The sequence below is a fragment of the Dendrobium catenatum genome, unplaced genomic scaffold, assembly GCF_001605985.2.
Source record: "Dendrobium catenatum unplaced genomic scaffold, ASM160598v2 original_scaffold_51051, whole genome shotgun sequence".
Taxonomy (NCBI): Eukaryota; Viridiplantae; Streptophyta; class Magnoliopsida; order Asparagales; family Orchidaceae; genus Dendrobium; species Dendrobium catenatum.
In genome coordinates, this window is record NW_021369505.1 from 408,690 (window position 1) to 431,761 (window position 23,072).

Here is a 23,072-nt window from a genome sequence, read left to right on the forward strand (position 1 = left end):
CATTGTATGGAAGATACTGTGACTCCACCAATGCAAATTGATAGTGATGGTGGTAACAGTCTCCTTAGAGTTAAACGCTCCCTGAGGAGGAGGAATGGAGTTGATTATTGTGTGTTTGAGTATAGCTCTGAGGAGGAATTAGATAATGCAAAGCCAATGAAGGTATAAGTTTGTCCTTCATGATACTTTTGAACCTCAATTACTTTCAATGTTTTGATATGAAACAACCTTTTTCGCATACCATGAATATTTTTGCATTATACTAATCCCATGCAACTGCTTGCCTAGTTGAGCTTTAGACAATTAAATTGAGATAGGGGTGCAAACGAGTCGAGTCGAGTCGAGTTTAGGCCCTTATCGAGCTTGGCTCGTTAGTTGGAAAACGAGCTCGAACTCGAGCTTGATAGGGGAGCTCAAACTCAGGCTCATCACACTATAAACGAGCTCTAGCCGGCTTGCAAGCCATGAGCGGAATTTTTAAAATTTAGGCTAGATTTTTAAAACTTAAATGAGATTTTTAAAACTCAGGTGAAATTTAGAAAAAAATAGATGAAATGTTTAACTTTAAAAAAAAAACTTAGTTGGTTCTTATTAATTTTTTAAAATATTTAAATTTAATAAATAAAATAAAATTATTTTAAAAATATTAATATTTATAAATTCGAACTCAAGCTTATTTACTAAACAAACTCGAGCTGGACTCCAGCGGCTCACTTGCATCCGAGTGATATATTACCAAAAGTTAGAAGAATATAATGACATATTAATAATTAGGATTTGTTTCAGTTCAATTTAATTAGGATTTGTTTCAGTTCAATTAAAATTTTTAGGTTACACATTAATTCCCAATCGCTTTCATATTGATGAGCCGCGTCCATTAGTCTGCTCTTGGTGGAGAGGAGCCGTGCGGAGAGGAGCCCCAACACGGGCGAGGTCCCATCTCATTTAGGCTCATTTTCTCGACAGCCCTCTGCCATGGAGATAAAGCAGTTTGGCCATACCCCCAAAACTCTCTGCACCAAAATCTGACACCGAACCCACCCCCGCCACCCCTCTTTCCTTCTCTCTCTTTCTCAGTTTTTCTCCTCCTTGCCGAGCAAAGCAAGCGAAGGAGAAGGGGAGAAGGATGCCCAGGCCAGGGCCGAGGCCTTACGAGTGTGTGAGAAGAGCATGGCACAGCGACCGACACCAGCCCATGAGAGGGTCACTCATCCAAGAAATCTTCAGGTTTTATTCCTCTGAGATATCTTCCGTGCTAAATTCCACCGCAAAGTTTCCATTTTTGTTGGATTTAGCTTATCAAGACGAGAGTTTGATTCAGGGGTTTTCGTTCCTGGGCAGTTTTGACGAAATGGATTTTGGGATTTTTTAGGTTGGCGAACGAGGTGCACTGCAACGCAACCAGGAAGAACAAGGAATGGCAGGAGAAGCTTCCCTTTGTAGTCTTGAAGGCCGAGGAGATCATGTATTCCAAAGCTAACTCGGAGGTTTGTTTCTGTTCTATGAAATGACTGGTGGAACTGATGATAGACCTGTTTTTTTTTTTTTTTTTTCCTGTTTTTTTTTTTTTTCCTTTTATTACTTCTTCACATTTAGTTAAATAGTTTGTGGGAGCTGGTGTTTCTTTTGCAGGCGGAGTACATGGATTTGAAGACTCTGTGGGACAGAGCTAATGATGCCATTGACACCATAATTCGTAAGGATGATGCCAATGAGAGCGGTGACCTCCTTCAGCCCTGCATTGAAGGTATTATTTATTCTTCTTCTTATGGAAATGGGGAATCCACTCACTCCATGGATTAAGGGAAGTGGTCTAGAACGCTTTTTTAGCTTTAAAAAAAAAGTTACATAAAAGTTCATAGATCCTTTTAAGGCTCTTTTGATACGCATTTAGCTAAGTCTTTGGGAGTGTTGGCTTCCACCACAAGGTCATGGGTTCGCTTAACGTTTGAGGATGCGTGTGAGTTTAAATTCGTTCAAAAAACACTAAAAAAGCTCTTTTGGTTGGAGGTTTTGTTTACTTTAAAGCTTACAAAGTTGGTGCAACTTGTTTAGATGATAAAGGCTTCCTTTGGACAGCTTTTTTATTGCTTCTTAATGCAGTTTTCTAGTATAAAAGTTTTAATTTTTGTACTAAAAAGTTGCTTTAAGAAACAATAACAAAGCCGTCCCAAATGAAACCAAAAACTGAGATACTTTTCTAGAATTTTGTTTTGAAAGCTGCTTTTATGGCTTATTTTATTGCTTCAAGTTAGAGAGCATGTTTTGAGAGATGGTAAATTTGTAGGATTTCATTATTTGTTTAGATGTAGTTGGAAATCAAGTATCCTAGGTGCAATTAGAAATCTTTCTTAGTTCTAAATTCCAAAAGTCCCTTCGAAATTTCTAAAAGTGATGGTTTTATTTTTGACATGATGATAAAATCATATTCTAAAACATGTTTTCTTGAAGTAACATTTTCTATCTGCAATCAATCAAATAAGCCTTGTCATGAACTTTTGAATTAGAATCCTTTATTAAAAGAAGAAGCTCAATAAAACCAGTATTTAGAGTAAATGCATTCTTATAATTGGATTAATTCATTCACTTTTTACAAAAACTAGAGTTCGATTGTATTTCCTTTGAAGTTGCTTGGAAATAGAGTAGTTGCATTCTCATTTGGTTCATCACTTCCTGCAAAAGCAAATACAACTAAAGAATTGATTGTGTTTACTATGAAGTCAATTGGAACTGGAATAAAACTTCATTCTCTTTATGTTTATTCGCTTTCTGAGGAAACAAACACAACCAATGAACACTTTATTTAAGAAAGCTGATTACAGACAATCAAATGGCCTTATCAGAAGTGTTTTTTTCAGCCATTTTTTGGTTTTGGTTAATGTAGGAGTACTATTTTTGTTTTTATCCAACCTAGGAGTACTTTATGTATTTTTTATGATTTATTTCAAGGACCGTTTGGTTGCTTAAAGTTAGAAAATATATTTTGAAAAAAAAAATGAAATTAGTCAGATCCATCATTGGTTGGCTATAGTTGGAAATCAACATTGATTTTGAGCTGTGTGGCCCCTGAAAACCCCTCAAAATAGATTAGGATCCTCTCCGATTGCATGGTAATTGGAGTAGTAATTTAAAAAATTTTAGCCATTCAATAAACTTTGTATTCTTTAAAATTTGATTTGTAACTTTATCTAGTCAATTACCATGGTACTTAGGTAGGGTCTAAATCCCCTTCATAAATAATGATTATTTTTTCCCACACAATCAGCAAAAAAGTGGAAATGATGGCATATTTTTTGTAAAAAAGGCTTCCTATCTACAAGAAATCAAATGAGACTTGAGGAAATATGGTCTTTGGGAGTTCAATTTTGCATCTTAGTTATTTAAAGGGTTTTTTTTTTTTAATTTTCTTTTGTTTCTGTTTTAGTAGTTACATAATTACAAGAAGTGAAATTTGTTAGAAGTCATGATTGATATTAAGCTCTATATGTCACCTCAAAACTCCTTCAAATGTATCATGTTCCTCTACAATTACATGTTATTGGAGAAGTAATTTACAAAATCCCAGCTGTCCAATTAACCTTTAAAACTTGTTTAGTAACTTTACCTCTTCAATTACCATGGTAATGGAGAGGCTCCAAATCCCCTTCAAACATAATGATTTTGTTTTCTATTTTTTTGAAGGTAAATTTTTTTATTTCTTTCTATTTTTTTTTAACCAGTCATATATAACAAGAAAACTTGAAAATTTTGAGTGTATAAGACGATTCACTTTGTCGATGCCAACTCTTGCCACTTGCTTGCCTGGTTCCAGCGGCACTCAATCTGGGCTGCATTCCTCGAAGAGCATCGAGGAGCCAACGCCACAGCAATCCAGTTTGTTATCTGAGCCCCAACTCAAAGGAAGCAGCTGATGTCCCTCCAAAGCCTCAAGATAACAAGAAGGCCAGTCAGATTTGTCCTAAAAGCATGTTGCCACCACTGCTTCCAATGCAATCCGGCAATCTCCATGGCTCAACAACTCAATTTGGATCAAAGTACTCAGCTGCAGGACCTCAGATTCAGTTTATGCCATCTAGTGCTTCAAATGGGCAAAATCAATACTTTGAGATTCCAAATAAAGCCATGGCATGCAAAGTTAGAGGCTTGCCTATGCCAATGGAGTCTGGCATTTGGCCTGAATTGGGTTGTGTATACCCACTGTATTATGGTGAAGGACATTCTACTTCCACCTCCCAACCTCAGGAACAAATGGTCAAGAACATCTTCAGTGCAACAAAGCCCTCTGTTCAATCTAATGCCATTGAATTCATGGTCGGCACCATGTCGGATGGTTTAGATGAAGTCCCTGATTGCAAGAGGATGAGAAAGCTAGCGGATTGCGACCTTTCATTGCGCCTTGGCCTTCCTTCTCCCCCAAGCTCAGAAGTTGAAAGTTCCTGGACACATGAGGTTGAAGATGTAGGATCAAGTAGTTCTTGTGATGGAGGCAAATCCTGTGGCCCGCTTCCCAATGGAGCTGGGACCATGAACCTTGAAAGCTCACTTTCATCTGCAAGAGATAAGGGCTTTGATTTCTTCTCAGTGGAGACCACTGATGAGCACTATGAGTCCTGTTCAAGTAAGTGGAGCTCGCAGGTTGATTGTGCATTTTACATGAATTCCTATACTAAAAACCAGAAGGTTTATGCTTCTGGTGCTTTAACTGGTACATTATCTGATGAGTGCTTCAACTGGAAGTGATAAGAATGCCCTCATTGTTAAAACAACATGTTTCATTGCCTACTTAGAACAAGTATTTTGTCTATATTGTCTTTGCGAACTCTCTTTTCTTGTTTTATTATGGTTAGTTTGAGCAGGAGCAGTTGTGTTATGCTGAAGTGTAAATAGCTGCTTTGTCTTAATGTTGGCTGCTAGCATTTGAACTTTGTCAACAAATCTATTTCAATGTTAGCTATGAGAAGCTTAGGACCTTTGAATCTTATAATTTCTTGTGGCCACTGGCTTTTCTCATATTTTTGTAGAAATTTGATGATTGTTATCTGATTAAATAATGTGCAAAGATATATATATATTTGTTTTTTATTTCTTGGCGCCTATACTTCTATAGTTTGGAAGAGAATTAGCTCAGTAGTTTAGGAGAAATTATTCTGTGTGGAGATCGGATGCAGAATGTTGTCCGGAGATTAATCAGAATGTGCTGACGTAGCACCAACCCACGGTATCGAGCTGCAGTACCGATCAAGGGGGTGAAATAACGTAATTAATCAGAATGTGCTTCTATATTAATTTATTAACGTGTTGTGAAAAGTATTAAGAAAATTATTCCAAATGAAACTTAAGGCTTTTTTAGGGATCATATATATATATATATATATTTAAAGTATTTTTTTTCAAAAATTTTTAAATGAAAAAAATTTATATTAAAAAACTACTTTAGTAAATAATAAAAAAATGGTTCCAATCGATCCAATTTTTTTTATATTTTAATTACATATCAATAAGAAAATATATATTTCATAATCAATAATTATTATTTTTTATTTTTATCAAATATTTCATAAGAGACATTGGTGGCTGACAATAGCAGGTGATTCTTAACCTGCTCAGCAAGCTAATATTATTATTAGTATTGATTGAAAATAAAATATAAGATTAGTTAGAAATTAAGAGAGTAAAAGGATAAATTCTAAAATAGATTAATAAACATTTAATTTTAAAAATATCATAAATTGAACTCCAACCTATGATCTCTATCAAGGCAACATTCTATTTGAGCTAGAGCCCTTCGATATTTTTAATAATAATTGAAGCTCTTATCTGCACGCATTTTAATATTTTATATTAATTAATCAATGAATGATCCCATAACATGCAGTAGATACAAATGTTCATAAATTCCCTTTGCATATAAATACCCTATTAAAATTTAGAAAAAAAAAAAAATAGTAGCAAAACAAAGCTCTACATTTCGGTACCCATGCTCTGTGTGGACGCTGACTACGTGGGCACTCATCACCCACCGACACTCACCCATGATAACTTTCGAGATATCTTATCCACTTATACTCATCGATTTTTCATGCCTTTTGAACGCAGTCCGTCACAGATTGATGGCCTTGAGACTTGTTGTGCTTTGCTTTGACTGCAAACTTTCAAGCCGTATATCATAATTTACAATGATCGTAGCACAATTTAATGCAATGCACTACGCAAATGCAAGACTCTGTAGCAAAATCTCTTGATATAAATTATATTAACACGAGCTTGAAAATTATTATATTTACTTTAAAATTAGTATCATACATAAAAAAATATATTATACTAACCTAAAAATAAATACAATTACTTTCAAATCCATCTATTCTACACTTGAAAATATACTAATATGTGTTCCTGCAGTTTTATTGATAGAATTCTTATAACTAATAAGGACACTGACACAGCAACAACAAAAGGATAACATCAAATTTAGAAATTATTAAGGTGCTAACTAATAAGACAATCAATATACTTAAGTAAATACAACTACAAAGTCATAAATAATGTAAACAATTGCGCCAACAAGAACACTGGACGCACAGAATCACCGTTCTTGCTCCTAGTGATTTTTTGCTGCATCTGTAGCAGAGAAAAATATTACAGAAACGTAGGACTTTAGTTTTAGGCTTTGTTTGGTACGGCTTTCTTACTGCTTCTTAAAGAAGCTTTCGAACTAAAAAGTTGTTTTAAGAAGCAGTAAGAAAGTCATCTCAAATGAAACTTTACTGAACGAGAAGCACGATCCATATACAAGTGGCTAGAACCAACGAAGAGGGCCATAACCAACATCGAGTAGAGAAATCCTGTGTTGTTAACACCAAAATAAGTTAATACAAAAGGGCAAGAGAATGTTGAAACAATAGGAAAAAGTGAGTACAAGGAATAAAGCTAAAAAGCAAATATGACAACAATGCTCAGGAGAAGTAGAATAGAAACTTCAAAGCTGGTTAAAGTTTGAATCTTTTCTTGATAATTTTCATGTAGGATGTGCAAGGAAGCTAACTTCTGCTAACCTAGACATGTAATGAGGAAGAACAGAAATCTGCTTGTTGTTTATAGGAGCTAACCAAGACCACTATATTCTCTTTCTCTCTTAAATTAAGTTGCATCTAAATGGGAGAATTCAAAAAGATAAGCTAGCAATTCAAAGGCAGTTCAAAAAAGAAGAAAAAGGAAAATCTAAAAGGAAATCGACCATCAAAGCCAATCTTCAAACTGGGTTTAGATGATCTTGTCTTTCACATTGGAAATAAGGCTTTCCTGAGTTGTTGATGTCATAAGTATGGAGTATATACTATTTGGCTTTTATCAATTTGATATGTTGACGGATGGCTTTTATTTGTCTGTGTGTAAGTCATAAAAGAACAAAACTATCAAGTTAAAGTTGAACATTTGTTTTTACTTGGCTAAAGTTTAACCCATTTTGAGTTATTAAACCATATCTTTGGCAAAATATATTCACAAAAGAAATATCTATATCATAAAAAAAAAATCAAAATCATATATAGAAACAACAAAAACAAATGAAGTAGCACAAGGGAAAGACTGTTGGACATTGGTCCAGATTTTTAGTTGTTTCTTTGTACTTTCTTTTAGCTTCTTTAGTCTGTGTTGCCTATGGTATAGCCATTTTTTTCTATAAATACTTGTAATAGGTTGTACAAGATAATATGCCATAATAATACAAGTTCTATTCACATTTCTTCCATCTATTTCTCACTCTCTTCAAGAAGTTGAAGAAAAGCTTCTCTTCCTCTCCGAAAGTTCCTACAACCTGGTGTTAGAGCTGGGAGGTGGAGGAAGTTCTTGCATTCAAGAAAAGGAGGGAAGCTCGGCAGCGTGTGGGGTGCGGCTATTGTAGGTTGAGATCAGAGCAAGCCTGATTTTATTCGCATGAGGAGGAGCATTGCTCAACCTGGGTACGCATGAACAAGACGCAAAGTTCTTTGATCAAGGATCTGATTGGTGGAATCAGGATGGTTCGGAGGTGTCGAAGGCAATTCATGAGAGCCTTGAAGAAGCAAGGCTACTGCAGGCGGACGTTCTTTGCGGGCAAAGACATGTGCGAAGGAACTTGTTCGGAGGTGTGCGTAGGCTAAAGGGGCTCGCATGATAGCGGGCACTCGCGCATGGGAGAAGCACATGGAAGTAGGCCGCGAGTGGAAGGCGGTGGTAGGCGCGCGTAGCGCTGGAGTAGCGCGTGGACACGCAACTGGGCTGGGTTCACCAATTTCAGTGGTGACAGGCGAGGCCGGGTAGGAGGCTGCAGTCGGGCTAGGCCAGGCACAGTTCTACGTATATGCTTGGGTTGCTCGATTCACACACAAGCAATAATAAGAGTTTCTTGATTATTTTTTCCGGTAAAATCTTGTTCACAATTTGTTGGATATTGGTCTAGATTTTTAGTTGTTTCTTTGTACTTTGATGTGAAACATACATGCGACAAGAGTTGCTTTGGAATTTAACAATATATATTGAACATGAGCTTTGCTAGTTAAAAACTTATGTTTCACTCCAAGTTAAATTCTTAGAATCTTCGTTAAAAGATTAAGTAATGGCAAGCGGTTACAAAGAGATTAGCACAACAATTGCAAATAACAACGAAAATAAAATAGTAAGACTAATAGCAATAAAACAAGAATCCACGGCGTAACATCAAGAAGTATTCACCACGAGTTCCTTCTCACTTGCTCTTGAAGTTGGGTTTAGCAGAGGAACGGTAGAAGCAATCCCAATGATGCACCACAAGACAAGTGGCGCGTAGGGCCTTGTTCGCTGGAGAAGTAGCCGAGGGAGAAGAGGTCATTGATCGGCCGACGAGAAGCCAAGGTTCTTTGGGTCGTTGATATTCAATCGTCTCGGCGAGGCAATAGAGGATGCGGTTGACGTAGCTCTCCACAGAATCTTCGTATTCCCAATCCGGATTGTAGAAAGGAGAAAGTAGGATATTGATTTCTCCTTGTGTGTTGTAGGCAAAACCGTGGTCGACCTCAGGGTTGGTCATACACCATGGTAAGGAGGAAAGAGTTTGTCTTCTTCTTTTGGCTTCTAAAGACTTGAGAGGCGTCGGTTTCCAAGGGAAAGGAGGCAAGTGAGGGAGGCGGCCAAGGAGAGAGAGAGAGGGAGTGGGGGGGGGGGGCTGGGTTGGGTTTAGTGACGTGGAGATTAGTGCGTTCAGTAAATATGAAATTAATTCAATTTTCTAAGAGGGGAAGGACTTTGAATTTCAAAAAAATAATCCCAAAGAGGCATAGGGAGGCCGGCGATTTAGGGGGGGGGGGCGGGTATAGAGGGGAATAATGGTGATGGCACTTAAAATGGAGAGAAAAAAAGGCTGGAAAGGGCCGACCATATATAGGCACAACGAAAACCGAGTCGAGCCGAGCTTTGGCGATGTTCAGAGTATCAGCGCTAGTTTGTCAAAAACGAGTTCAGAGTTTGGCTCAAAGCTCGTCAAGCTTTCTCGAACACCTTAATTCGGAAAAAGGGGGGGGGCTCGGAAAAAAAAGGGCTTTCGGTTAAAAAAAAAAAAAAAATTTTTTTCATTTTTTGTCGCGAGCTCATTCGTTTCAGTTCGGCTCATTAATTCAAGCTCGATACAGCGACTCGATAAGCAAAGCGAGCGAGAGCTCGTTAAGCATTCCGCGCATAACAACCCGCCCCCTCTCCCGCTTTTCATTCAAGGCACAAGATGAATTTTTTTATATAACATACTATTTTACTCCAGGCGGTGTAGAACTAAAGAGCCTACAATGGTTGTTTTTTTAAGAAAAGAGAATTTTGACATCACGGGGATGAGAGAAAGACAGGCGGGAGTTAAAATAATGCCCAAATATAGGAGAGAGGAGTGGCGCGGGGGTGTGGTGGCAATGAGCGGAAGGTTATTTTACACACAAACACCACACACACACAACACACCACACAACCACAATATAATAATAAATATATATGTAGATATATATATATAGATATATATAATATATATACTATATATATATATAATATATAGAGAGAGAGAGAGAGAGAGAGAGATTTTTTTTAAATTGAGGCAGGACCGGCAAAAGTTTTATAAATTTTTAGTAGATGATTTAATAAAACACTGTAAAAATAAAAGTTAAAAATATATCTAATGAAAATGGTTAAAATTAAAAATATTAAATTAGTAAAAATAAATTATCAAATTAATAGATTTAATAGTATTTATTTTTAAAACTCTAATTGAGCTTCTTAGTCGAGCTCTAATCGAACTTCTAAGAGAGCTTGTTCACGAGCTTCTAAGCGAGACTGTTTGTGAACATAAATGAACTGAACGACACGGTGTTCAAGCTTTTTCATTTAGCTATCGAGTATTTATCAAGAGTGTTCAAAATCGTTTGTTTACCTTATCAAACAAACATGAACGAGCCCTTATCGAGCCGAGCCACGAGCAGCTCGTCGAACGCTCGGTTCGTTTGCAGCCCTAGCCATATAGGGAAGGGGATTGGGGTATTATTTTAAGTTTGTGGGCCCCTCAAGGAATAAATAAAGATTAAAATCAAATCTGAATTTAATTTCAGATTTGATTTAAATAAGGAGGTTTCCTAAATGGGTTTCTAGCAAAAGGAAAGTATTTGAATTCAATTATTTAATTGAATTCTCAATTGAAAACTTTCCTAATTTACTAGGAATTAATTTAGGAAAGTGATTAAAGGCAATGGAACTTTTGAATTTCAGATTTTTGGAGGCAAGGTGGTCGGCGAGTTAAGCTTGTGGAGGAGAGGAGTGGTGGGGTGGAGGCCGGCCGCCGGATTGGTGAAGTGTTTGGCGGCTTGATAGGGGGAGAGGGTGGCGGGTAATGAAAAAAAATGGGGAATGGTGTCGTCGGTTTGGGGAAATAGGGAGGGCTTGCCAGCGGGTATAGGGGAAGAAGGGAGGAGGAAGAAGAAATTAAGATAAAAGAACCAAGAGCTCACCCGTTGGTGGTCTGTTGGGTATTCCGTTGGCCTCTCCTAGGCTTCACCACTCTCATGAACTCAAAAAGAGATCAATAAGAAAACAAGCTAGAATTTCATTCATTAAATCATCTTTTTTACAAAACATAAGACCACTATATATAGGCCTCAAACATGAAGAAAAAAAAGTACGCAATTGCCCTATGGGCTACAATAATAAAACACTCCCCATAGGGGTAAACTCGGAAAACAACAAAACTAAATAAAACATAAAGAAATGCATCAAAAGTAAAGACGTTGAATCGTAGCCGTTGATCTACGATTCTGTCGCCGGCACACGTGTCTGAATCTCTGAATGATGTCCTCATCAACTTTCTTTTAGTTTCTTTTGTCTGTATTGCCTCTAGTATAGCCATTTTCTTCTATAAATACTTGTAATAGGTTGTACTAGAAAATATGCCATAATAATACAAGTTCTATTCACATTTCTTTAAAATAATAATAATAATAATAATAATAAAGTGCACATGATATATCTAGGACTAATATCCAACAATAATTGTTGTTTATTCATACTTTATTTTAGTTTCTTTAGTTTGTGTTGCCTCTGGTATAACCATTTTCTTCTATAAATACTTGTAATAGGTAGTACTAGAAAATATACCATAATAATACAAGTTATGTTCACATTTCTTCCAAATATTTTTCCCTCTCTTCAAGTTATGTTGTGACGCATCCGATCGACAATTTTCGGATTTACAACTTATGGGTGGATGTAATAGGTCTGAAGGTGGAGTTTGAGATATAGGAGATATATGTTGGGTAATACTCGTGGTTTGGATTTCTTGTGATGTTTGTTGATTTAAACTGGACTTTGTTGGGTTGTATAATAAGAAATTTCACTCCCAAGATTGAAATTCTCCTTCACTCTCCCCCTGAATTTTAAAACTAGTGAAGTATGGGTAGTTTTCAAAGAAGGTTACATCCATGATTTCAAATAGTTTCCTAGAAATATGACAAAAATATTTGTAACCCCTTTTTGTCAGGGAATAGCCAATAAAGATGTTTTTTTTAAACCTTGGGTCAAGCTTGTTTTCTATCTTGTGGATAGATATGAACAAAGACAGATCACCCAAAAACTTTAGGTGGAAGGTTTGATGATATGAACCGAGCATGAGAATAGGCTTTGTAGTAGAGTTTGTCTAGGTGTTTCAAATTTTAGTATATGAGTAGATAACCTATTTATTAGGTATGCAACAATAAGAATGGCTTTCCCCCATAGATATTTTGGTATTTTTGTGAATAGCATAGTAGATCTCACTACTTCCAAGAGTTGTCTACTTTTTCTCTCAGCTGCCCCATTTTGTTGAGGCGTATACGCACATGAACTCACTTGGATAGTACCTTGGCATGATAAGTATTCTCTCATGATAGAATGAAAGTACTCTCCCATTGTCTGATTTTAAGATTTGAATTTTTGTATCAAATTGGTTTTGAATCATCAGTTGAAATGATTTGAATATCTTTGAACTTTAAATTTTTCTTTTATTAAATAAACCCAAGTGAGTCTAATATGATCATCAACAAATATCACAAACCACATTGGCCCACTTATATTTTTAACCCTTGAGGGTCCCCAAATATCACTATGAATTACGACAAAGGGTTTAGAAGGTTGGTAAGGAACAATGAGGTAAGATGATGTGGTATGTTTAGCCAGTTGGCAAGTTTCACATTTAAACAAATTTGAATTTTTATTAATAAATAAATGGGGAAAAAGTTTTTCAAGATACATGAAACTTGGATGACCTAACCTATAACGCCACATGATAATCTCTCTTTCTTGACTGACTCTAGAATGACTCTCAACAAACTGTCTTACAATAGGATGATTCTTAGGAGCAGCAATTAAGGTTTGTATGGATCTTGGTGTCTTGATATAATATAACCCATAACACATCTCATCACTACCAACCTTCTTCTCTGAATCCAAATCCTAAAAAATACATACATTATTGGAGAAAGTTGTTAAGCAATTACTATCACGAGTCGATTTACTAATGCAAATCAGATTGCACTCAAGATTGGACACATAAAGCACCAATTTAAGGGTGATAGCTTCTGTGACAAAAGCAGAACCAGTTCGCAAAACTTTGGATTTTGAGCAATCAGTAATCTTAACTATTCGATTTGAATGATAAAGTTAATAGTTATGAACGAGTGTAATGTCTCATGTCATATGATCTAATGCTCCCGAGTCAATAACCCAAAGTTTTGACTATTTTATATCTGAGTGAGCGTGTAGGTTGGTAGCAGGTTCTAGAGACTATTGGTTCGTGATGTTGTTAAGCAGCAACTTCGGCATCTCTAAATGTTAAGCAGCAACTTCAGCATTTTGATGTATTGATCTTGTGTGGTGTTGATAGAGTTTGCCTTGCTTTCTTTTGCTGATTGTTTTGCCTTCCGATTAGCTGGTTTTCCATGAATCTTCCAACATGTCTCTTTTGCATGTCCTGCCTGGATTGACACAGTGATCACACCATGGTCTAGGAAGAGGAGAAGAGTTGTCTACAAATCCAGAGTTTTCAATGTTTAAACATGTAATATTTGGGTAGGAGGATGATATCTCGCTATCCATGGACATGGTTGGCTTTCCTCGATTGAAAGAGAAGATGAATTTTGAGCAAGGGTTAACGATGCTTGAAGAGAGGTTATCGATAGGATGATGGAGAGTTACAGCTGATTGAGGGTTTGGAAGAAAGGGAGGAAGGTTTGTCGTCGGCACTGAGAGAAAGCTTAGGAATTTCCTAGGCTCTGATACCATGAAGAAATTGTTTTGAAAGAAAATCAAATTATATTATAATCCTTGGAATCATTACATATATAAACATTCTAGGAGAATAAACAGAAAAAAGGAAAGATATTTAATCTAATTAATTATAATAATTAGATCTCATGGATCTCCAACTACAGCCATCAGATTACTGCCCACGGATCTCAAACTACAGCCATCGAATTGCTGCCCACGGATTGCTGACATGGCCTCCCCTTAGCTGCGTGATTGTACGTAACCTATTAAAACCACAAAGAATAGTTGAAATGTGCCTTTAAGCAGGGGTGTCAATTCGGGTCAACGGGTCGGGTTCGGGTCGAACCCGAAACTGACCCGGCACTGTTCGGGTCAACCCGAACCCGACCCGTTTTTAAAAACGGGTCAGGTTTCTGGACCCGAACCCGACCCGATTCGGGTCCGGGTCAACCCGACCCGACACGAATGACCCGGAATTGACCCAAAATTGCTAATTTTCGGGTCAAAATCGGGTCAATCTTCGTTTTTCGGGTCAAAATCGGGTAAAAAACGGGTCAATCTCGGGTTTTCGGGTCAAAATCGGGTCAAAAAAGTTATTCTGTTGGATTATTCTTCTTATTGTATTATACTGTTAACTTAATTTGCATAGCTTACTGAGCCTCATAACTCACCAGTTACTTCTTACTGACTGTTGTTACAGGAAAAGGAAAGGAACAAGGGGTTGCTGACTAGGGTCAAGTATTACAATCTAATATGTTAGAAACTAGAGTAGAGGTATGTTAAAAATTCCCTAATATGGTTGTTTAGGATTTTCTGTAGTGGCTCTGTAATTATGTATTGAGGATGTTTAAGACTTTTAAGTGCTTCCGTTGATGTGTTCACTGAGGTTGATGAGATGTTTTAATTGATATGGAAAGGATTGTTATGAAAAATGTTATATCAGGAAAACTGATATGTTTAGTTATATGTTATACTCTACTGTATTAGTCAGGGATACTGTGGGGTGTCATAACACATACGCGCTTTTCTTAGTGTGGCGAGAGAAAACTTATAAGTGGTGTTCGCAATATAGTTGGAAAACCATGTTCGATACGTTTGCTGTGCGAGCGAACTCATATACGCTTTTATTAGCGTAGTGAGAAAAAATTCATATGGGATGCTCGCGACATAACTAGAATATTTAGATGTTGCAAATACTTGTGTAGGAACCCCATATGCACCTTCCTTGGTACTACAAGATTTTTCTTTGCATTAATTTCGGATGTGGTGTTGTAGGACACCGACCATATACGTCTCTTTGGGTGTGGTGAGAAGGTCTAGACTCCTTAGAGATTTCTCCTATGCAAGGGGAATATGCTGAAAGATTGCTAGAATGTTGACTAAACAAGACAAAAAAAATCATATAAGGACCTCAAATGAGCAAAATGCAATTAAATAAAATGAAAACAGAGCTAAATGTTAAAAATGCAATGCAAGCAGCTAAAAAATAATAAAAAATGAAACAATGAATAAAAAAAATAAAAGACTTATAGGGGACTTAAAAGTTTGCAAGTTTGTAAGAACACAAACATGACCTCACTGCTACACTCAAGACACTAAAAATTCTCAGCAATGAAATGAATGAACCCAAGGGATGTGAAAATTGAACAATCATCCCCTCCATATTTCTGAGGGAGAAATGAGCTCCTGTGGGACCCGCAACATTAGTAAAAAATTATATTAAAATGATGAAATGACGACATGTGAAAAATGTGTCATTCCAACTCATCCCAAATTCGTCTACTTCGCCAACGAATATGCAATATTTTCATACAAGAGACAAAAAGAGATCATAAAAAAACTCAAAATTAAAAAATATAAATGCAAAAAACAAAATTTGGATAATTTTGATGCTTACGTGTGTTTTCATGAGGCAATCTCTAACTTTGATATGTCTCAAAATTCATGCAAGGCTTGTGAAGACATGAAAAATAATCAAATCCATATATTTACAAGTCATATGCTGTGAGAACCAAAAAGATCAGGTATTTATCTAGATATCAGTTAATTTATTTCCTTGTTTAAATAAATAGATTTAGTTTATGGATAATTATTAGAATAATTTAAATCAAAAATAATTCTGAAGGGATGTTTTAAAAGAGGCTTTTGGTGAGCAGTTAGAAGGCGGGACCCACTTCTCAGTATTCTTATCATCATAACCTTCAGAGAAAAGGCTTTGCTAGGTTCGGTTCAGAGAAAAGCCGTGAGATTTTCTTTTGCCTGGAATTTCATCGGACAAAAGATTTCAGATGACGATAGAAGGGCTCAACAATGCTTCTCCCGGGACTGTAGCAAGAGCCGTAGAATTGTAAAAGAAATTCGCAGGAAGTCCTGTAGCAAAAGGGCGGAAGTTCTGGGCAGCGGCAGCAGGTCTTCGGGTGGAGAAGTTCAACATTTTGGTGAGAAATTTGGCACGGTTAGTAAGAAATTGATGCAGGTATTACTATAATATTACTATAGTATTAAATAGAGATTAGTAAAAGTTTTAATCAAGATTTAAATAGAATTAATATGAAAGTTTGTGATAATCTGTAGTTGATTTAAAGGCGAGTAAATTGAGGACATGGTAAAGGAAACTTAAGAGAGGAAAATTTAAAAGAAGAAGGATAGAAGATTGAAATAAAGTCTTATGCAAAGAGGAGATTTCATAGCGACTTACAATCGTAGAAGGGTGCGAAATAGAGAATTGGAAGAAACGATTCGTCAAGGAGGTAAGTTATGTAAAGTTAATAACTGATTTTATATTTATTATCTCTTTTCAATGGTTTTAGTAATTCAATGCCTTATGAATACTTGTATAGCAACCATAATAGATTTCATTGAAGTGTTCATGTATAAACAAATGTACTTGATGTGGAAAGTGAAATGATATTTGATCAAATATGCTGTTTCAATCGCTTGATGGTATATGTTAAAGAAAGAAGTTTGCATTTGTTAGATAATGCATGTCAACTTTTCTTATAACACTTGTACAACTATATAAGTGATAAAAGAGATGAATTATGAAAATGAGATTTATTGGATATTTATTTAATAAAGATTGGCTAGGTTATATTATGATATCTACATAGTCAGGTGGGCAAAAGGGACCCAATATGAAACCTGAATTGTAGATGGGGCAAAAGGGACCCCAAGGAAATGAATACCTGCATAGCAGGTGGGGCAAAAGGGACCCCTAAAGAGGCAAAAAGGTACCTCTATGAAATTCAATGGTAATAATGCCAGATTTATCTGGACTCCATTGAAAATGTTAAAGTATAGCCAAATCTTTTAAGTCAATGTATCAATGAAGGTTTATGAGATGTCGTATAGTTATGCAGGTGGTTAACTATTTTCAAAAACTTTATGGAAGGAAAATAATATGTTTTAGTTGTTACACTCTACAGTACTAGTCAAGGGTAATGTGGGGTGTTACATATGCATGGATTATGAGGCAACCTTCAAATTCTATTAAAATACCTTATGAAGTGTTCAAATGCACTGAAAATCATGCAATTACACAATATAACTACACCGAAAGTTCTGCAAGAAAATAATATCTTTTAAAAATAATAAGTCCACACGTGCTAGAAGTGCTTATAAATCATAGAGCCTAAAACATCCCATATCAGAAAAGGTAGGACACAATAACAACAACAACATAAAGCCTTTATCTCACTATTTGGGGTCAGCTACATGAATCAATTTTCTCCATTATGCCCTATTCAACGTTAATTCTCATTTAAATCTAATAAAAAAAGATCATTTCTAATATTTTATAACCAAGTCATTTTAGGTATACCTCTATCATTCTTAACATAAGTCAAATCTAATACATCTACTTTCCTAACCGGATCATTGGAAGGCCGTCGTTTTATGTGACCAAACCATCTAAGGCAACTCTCTCCAATCTTATCTTCCACTGGAGCTACTCAAACCTTCTCATGTATATGCTCATTTCGTATCATATCTCTAAGAGTAAAGCCACTAATCCACCTGAGCATCCTCATCTCTGCAACACTTAACTTAATATTATGCTTCTCTTTTAATGGCCAACATACTGCACCATGAAGCATTGCAGATCTAACCACCATCTTATACAATTTTACCTTAGAAAAAGTAGGATAATGGAGTAAAGAAATAGTTTTATAAGATAGTAAGTGCTCGTGAGCATCATAACTTTATTTTATGGCATCAAACAAAATAATTAGTGAGTTGTAACATAAAGAAATTGTTTAGAGAGAAATTCAAATTATATTTTATTCCATGGAATTATTACATATACATACATTCTAGGGGAATAAACAAAAAAAAAGATATTTAATCTAATTAATTATAATAATTATATTCCACGGATCTCCAACTACAACCCTCAATTACTGCCCACGGATCTCCAACTGCAGCCCATGGATTGCTGACGTGGCCTCCCCTTAGCTGAGTGATTCAACACTCCCCCTTAAGTTGGGTTGTACAGGTTGTACAATCCTAATTTGCAAACAAACTTATCAAGTACAGAGCCCAGTAGTGCCTTTCAGCCTTTTGTTAGAACATGACAAGTTGTTCATGAGTTGGGGTATATGCTACTTCAATTTCTAAGTTCCCTATTTTCTTAGATATAAATTGTCTATCAATAGTAACATGTTTTGTTATATCATGATGTACTGGATCTTTGGCCATACTGATTACGGCTTGATTGTCACATTTCAACTTTATCGTACATTCAATCTTTATTCTAAGTTCAACCAATACTTGTATGATCCAAATACCTTCACAAATAATAACTTCTAATACCCTCAATTCAGATTATGAACTGCTTCTAGAAACAACATATTATTTCTTGCTTCTCCATGTCCCTAGGTTCCCCCATACAAATAAACAATATCCTGTGGTTGATCGACCGTCAACCTGGCTTACTGCCCAATTTGCATCAGAATAAAAGATCAATTTTCTATCTTCCTTTTTGTATAAATAATAGTCCCTTTCCAAGAGTGTTCCTGAGATATCTCAAGATTTGATATACTAACTTCATGTGCACCTTCATAGGATTACTCATGTATTGACTTGTCATACTCACAACAAACCCAATATTTGGACGAGTGTGAGAGAGGTATATAAGCTTTCTTACAAGATGTTGACATCTTCCTTTATCTACTGGAACTGCATTTTCTATCCCAAGTTTCTTCTTAGGATCCATAGGTGTACTGACTGGTCTGGATCCCAGCATGTCGGTCTCCTTCAGTAGGTCTAAGGTATACTTCCGTTGAAAAATAAATATATCTTTGCTTGATAGAGCTACCTCCATACCAAGGAAGTATCTAAGTGATCATAGATCTTTTAACTTCAAACTCTTTGGACAAAGATGGCTTGATCTTCATTATTTATACTATATCATTTCCAGTAGGATGATATCATCCACATATATAATTAGTAATGCTACCTTATTTCTATCTGGTTGCTTCACAAACAAGGTGTGATCTGCCTGACATTGTTTAAAATCATGACCTTTTATATACTTTGAGAATCTTCCAAACCAATGTTATGGAGACTGCTTTAATCCATACAAGGATTTCAACAGTTTACACACTTTATCCCTTCCATAAGACTTCTGAATCCCCATTAGAATCTCCATGTAAACTACTTCTTTTAGGTTCCCATTCAAGAATGCATTCTTGATATCTAGTTGATATAGTGGCCAATCTAAATTTGCTGCTAAGAAAAGAAGAATCCTGATGGTGTTGAACCTCGCAACAAGAGAAGAAAATTTCTGATAGTATATTCTATAAGACTGAGTGAATCCTCTTGCAATAAGTCTAGCTTTTACCCTTTCAACACTACCATCCACATTATGCTTTATAGTGAACACCCATTTGCAAGTCACAACATTCTTTCTTTGTGGGAGATTCGTAATCACCCATGTTTAATTTTTTTCAATGCCATAATTTCTTCTTTAACAATCTGCCTCCATCCTGGGTGATTTAAAGCTTCCTAAATATTGGTCGGAAAATGTACATCTAACTTGGAAAGGAAGACTTGATAAGGGTCTGATAATCTACTATAGGAGAAAGTTTTCGATTTGATGCTTGGTGTGGGCTCCGAAAATTCGGCCCGACCTCCGCCCGCTGTATGCTTTTTCTTTTCGGGGGAGTTTTAATGAATTAGTTTCGAGGTAAAGTTTGGAAGGTAGATGAGTTTGTAGATATGACACTACCCAGAGATTTTGCCCTCATTTTGTGAGGATTTTATGATCTGAGTTATGGTTTCCTATAGGCGCAAGCCCCTATAGTTAATTACCCCTCCCGATAACAAGAGAGAACTTTCGATTAAGGCTAGTCGTCAATCAGATATGCATAGAATACATGTTATCTGGCATAAAATAGCAGCATAGTCATGGATATTGGAGATTGAGGGGTTGATATTTAAAATTAGAAATTTTACCATCTTGCACTTAAAGCGGATGGTGGAGAAATGGATGATAGATCCGATTAAGATCCCATGGTTCCGTCATCCCGAGCCATCGTGGTCTCTGGTCTACTTAGTCAGAGGAGGTAGTCAACCCAACCTGACAGAAGGATCCTTGTCGGCAGCCATGGGTTGCTTCGTCGAAGGGAACCTCATAGACTTGTGGTGAATGTTTGTTTAAGGGGGTAAATTTGAATCCACCTTAGCTAACAAAGGGCTTTCTGCCCTATCGATCATATCCTATTGATTCATATCTCAAGGATTTGATGTCATTAAGGACCGTATTGGCTCTGGCCATAACCAATATTTAGTGGTGTCATTTGGCGGCAAAACCACTAGGTTCAGAGGGTCCCGGGTCATAATTGTTTATCCTGCTGTGCCATTTGGCGGTAAAATCGCCGGTCAGAGGACACGTACCACGTCCTTACTGGTAGGAGATTATTTGAGAATGGATCCTAGTGGTATTTTCGACTAGGCATTTAGCTCTTTGTGAACTGAAGTTATATTCGAATTTGTTCACCTTGGAAAATTGTTGCAGAGGGTGGATGATGTTTGCTTTAAATGTTGATGGATTTATTTCAATTTTAAATATTTTTTAATTTTTAAATTTTTGGAATTTTTATAGGTATTTGGGTGGAGCTTTGAATATTGGAATCACCCCTCCGGTTGAGATCTACATTCAACACGGCCATCATTGGGGTGTTTGGGATCATTTTCCTTTGTTGATTGAACCTTGTCGACAGAGGATCGGGTTCGTCACAGGTTTTGCACCTTTATAAGTGAATTCTCATTGTCATAAAGATTTGCACTTGTTGTAGTCATTTGACATGTTGTTCGTATACGCCATTTAGTATGTATAACGAGCCTCCTACAAGGGCTTGTAGACACTTGCATTTATTGCATATCATCCGGTGTTTGCTTGTAGATAGTATGTAGTGCATATGATGGGTCTCCTATAACCCCGTAAGTGTTCGCACTTTGTTATGTGTCATCTATTTTTACTTGTAGATGGCATCTGGTGCATATGGCCGATCTTTTACAAGGACCCGTAAGTATTTCCCTTTGCTATGATCTTTCACCTTTTTCCTTCTAGCAGTTTACCTCCCTAGTGTTTGTAGAATATTTATCGTAGTTGCCCCATGTCTATTTCACCTCATGTAAAATCTTTCTTGTTGCAACTGACATGCTGATTGTGGTGTGGGTCTCTTATAACATATCTATCCTCCTCATTTGAAAGTAGACCGTTATGTGCTCACTTACACATTAGTCCGCATTGATTAAAAAGAATCCACTTCTCCTACCTCTCCCTTACTTTGTTTGCGGACATATCACTGCATGATCCTTGTTACAGTTCGTGCATATTTCATTGAGTGTGTTGTTATTGACATGCATGTTGCTCTTGCATTTATTGTTCATTGCATACAAGCCTTTTTATTTGCTCATTAGCATTTGATCTCCTTCGCGATTATATCTTCTTGGAATTGAATTGTTGTTGATAAGAGATATGACATTGCATTCCTTGTAGCCCCTTCGATGTCGCTTGTAATATGTTATGTGTACTCCAATATTTGTAATAAACAATAAAGCACCACCAAATCTCTTTGTTTACAAGGGGAGTTGAATTTGCTTGCACGACGATATGGATATCACTCATTCTCATTTGCAAGTTGATTTTTTTTTAATATTCCTAGCCATTCTATCATTCATCATTTGTATGCCTTGAAAATTCATTCAACATTTTTTATGAGTTCTAGCTTGCAAAGCTGCAAATGTCTTGTTATTTGGAATCAGGCTTGGCTTATTGCATCTTGGTTTAACCTTGATTTCATATGATTTGTTAAAGTCCAAGTCTTTGTTCTATGTATTCAAGTTTAGGTTCAAATTAAGCTCAGAATTGTCATTTGAGATAAATCTTATTCATATTCAAGTGTATTCTCAAATTCGTTCAGTCCCCTGCTATCCTTTGAGTTTGAATCCTTGCTTGAGTTCAAGTAGTTCAGGCTCTCGATAAACCTCTTCTCTCGATAAACCTCTTCCGTTCATTTGAGTACCTTGTGGTCCCCTGCTATCCTTTGAGTTCAAATCCTTGCTTGAGTTCAAGTAGTTCAGGCTCTCGATGAACCTCTTCCGTTCGTTTGAGTCCCTTGTGGTCCAACTCAAGTCTTTGCTTGAGTTCAAATATTCAAGCTCAAGTCTTATATTATTCAAATTCATTTGAGTTTGACTCCTTTTGCATATGATTCAAATTTAGTTCATGCTTATATAGTCTTTCAAGTTCACTTAAGGTTTGAGTTCACTTAAGTCCCATTTACTCAATCAAGTTCAAATTGAGTTTTGCTTGAGTCCAAATCAAGTCCAAGTGCGATCGTATGTTCACCCGGCATCTCCCCCGTTTAGGGGAAAACCACCGAAAACTGGGCCTCCCGCCACACTAGAAAAAAGCGTGTACGGTAGGTGCTCTCATACGAGGACACCGCGGTCGTGAAATCTTCAACCTCACTACGCCTGAGAAAGGCGTGTATGGGTCTTCAGTACATGTTGCAAAAAAGTAGTTGTTTCTCCGCAAGCGGGTACTTATGGGTATTCCCGTCTCGTCATAGGAACCGCACCGGTTTTCCATCCCACCGCACTAGAGAAAAGCGTGTATAGGCGGTACCCTCAAAATTAATTAATTATAAATAATTACTCATCATTATTTAAATAATTATAATTAATAATTAATAAATACTAATTAATTAATTAAGATTAATTTATTATAATTATAATTAATTAATAATTATAACTAATTAATACTAAATTATAATTAATAATTAATT

General features: G+C 36.4%; 2 protein-coding genes across 3 annotated transcripts in view; one reads left to right on the plus strand and one right to left on the minus strand.

Annotated features, from left to right (window-relative positions):
* The first annotated feature begins 921 nt into the window (after window positions 1–921).
* Window positions 922–5,010, plus strand: LOC110116035. The gene is made up of 4 exons (XM_020849475.2): window positions 922–1,227; window positions 1,373–1,487; window positions 1,633–1,747; window positions 3,812–5,010. Exons 1-4 carry the CDS (start codon window positions 1,127–1,129, stop codon window positions 4,738–4,740), a joined length of 1,260 nt encoding a protein of 419 aa, XP_020705134.1. The 5' UTR covers window positions 922–1,126; the 3' UTR covers window positions 4,741–5,010.
* Window positions 5,011–6,442: 1,432 nt separating this feature from the next.
* The window catches only part of LOC110116045 (glucan endo-1,3-beta-glucosidase 14), a 37,119-nt gene continuing 20,489 nt past the window's right edge, over window positions 6,443–23,072 (minus strand). The window contains exon 3 of one of the 2 annotated variants that reach the window (XM_020849486.2): window positions 6,443–6,842. In XM_020849486.2, the coding sequence (XP_020705145.1) occupies window positions 6,762–6,842 (81 nt within the window). In that variant the 3' untranslated portion in view covers window positions 6,443–6,761. Of the gene's footprint in view, window positions 6,843–13,804; window positions 14,043–23,072 lie in introns of those variants that run through there. The other variant, XM_028691702.1, reaches the window with a different exon arrangement.

What these genes read in the sequence shown, in the direction of transcription:
- LOC110116035 (XM_020849475.2), top strand. Translation starts at nt 1,127, where the DNA reads ATGCCCAGGCCAGGGCCGAGGCCTTACGAGTGTGTGAGAAGAGCATGG. An exon ending in CTCATCCAAGAAATCTTCAG is followed by an intron (nt 1,228 to 1,372) that starts GTTTTATTCCTC and finishes GGGATTTTTTAG; the next exon opens with GTTGGCGAACGAGGTGCACT. An exon ending in ATTCCAAAGCTAACTCGGAG is followed by an intron (nt 1,488 to 1,632) that starts GTTTGTTTCTGT and finishes TTTCTTTTGCAG; the next exon opens with GCGGAGTACATGGATTTGAA.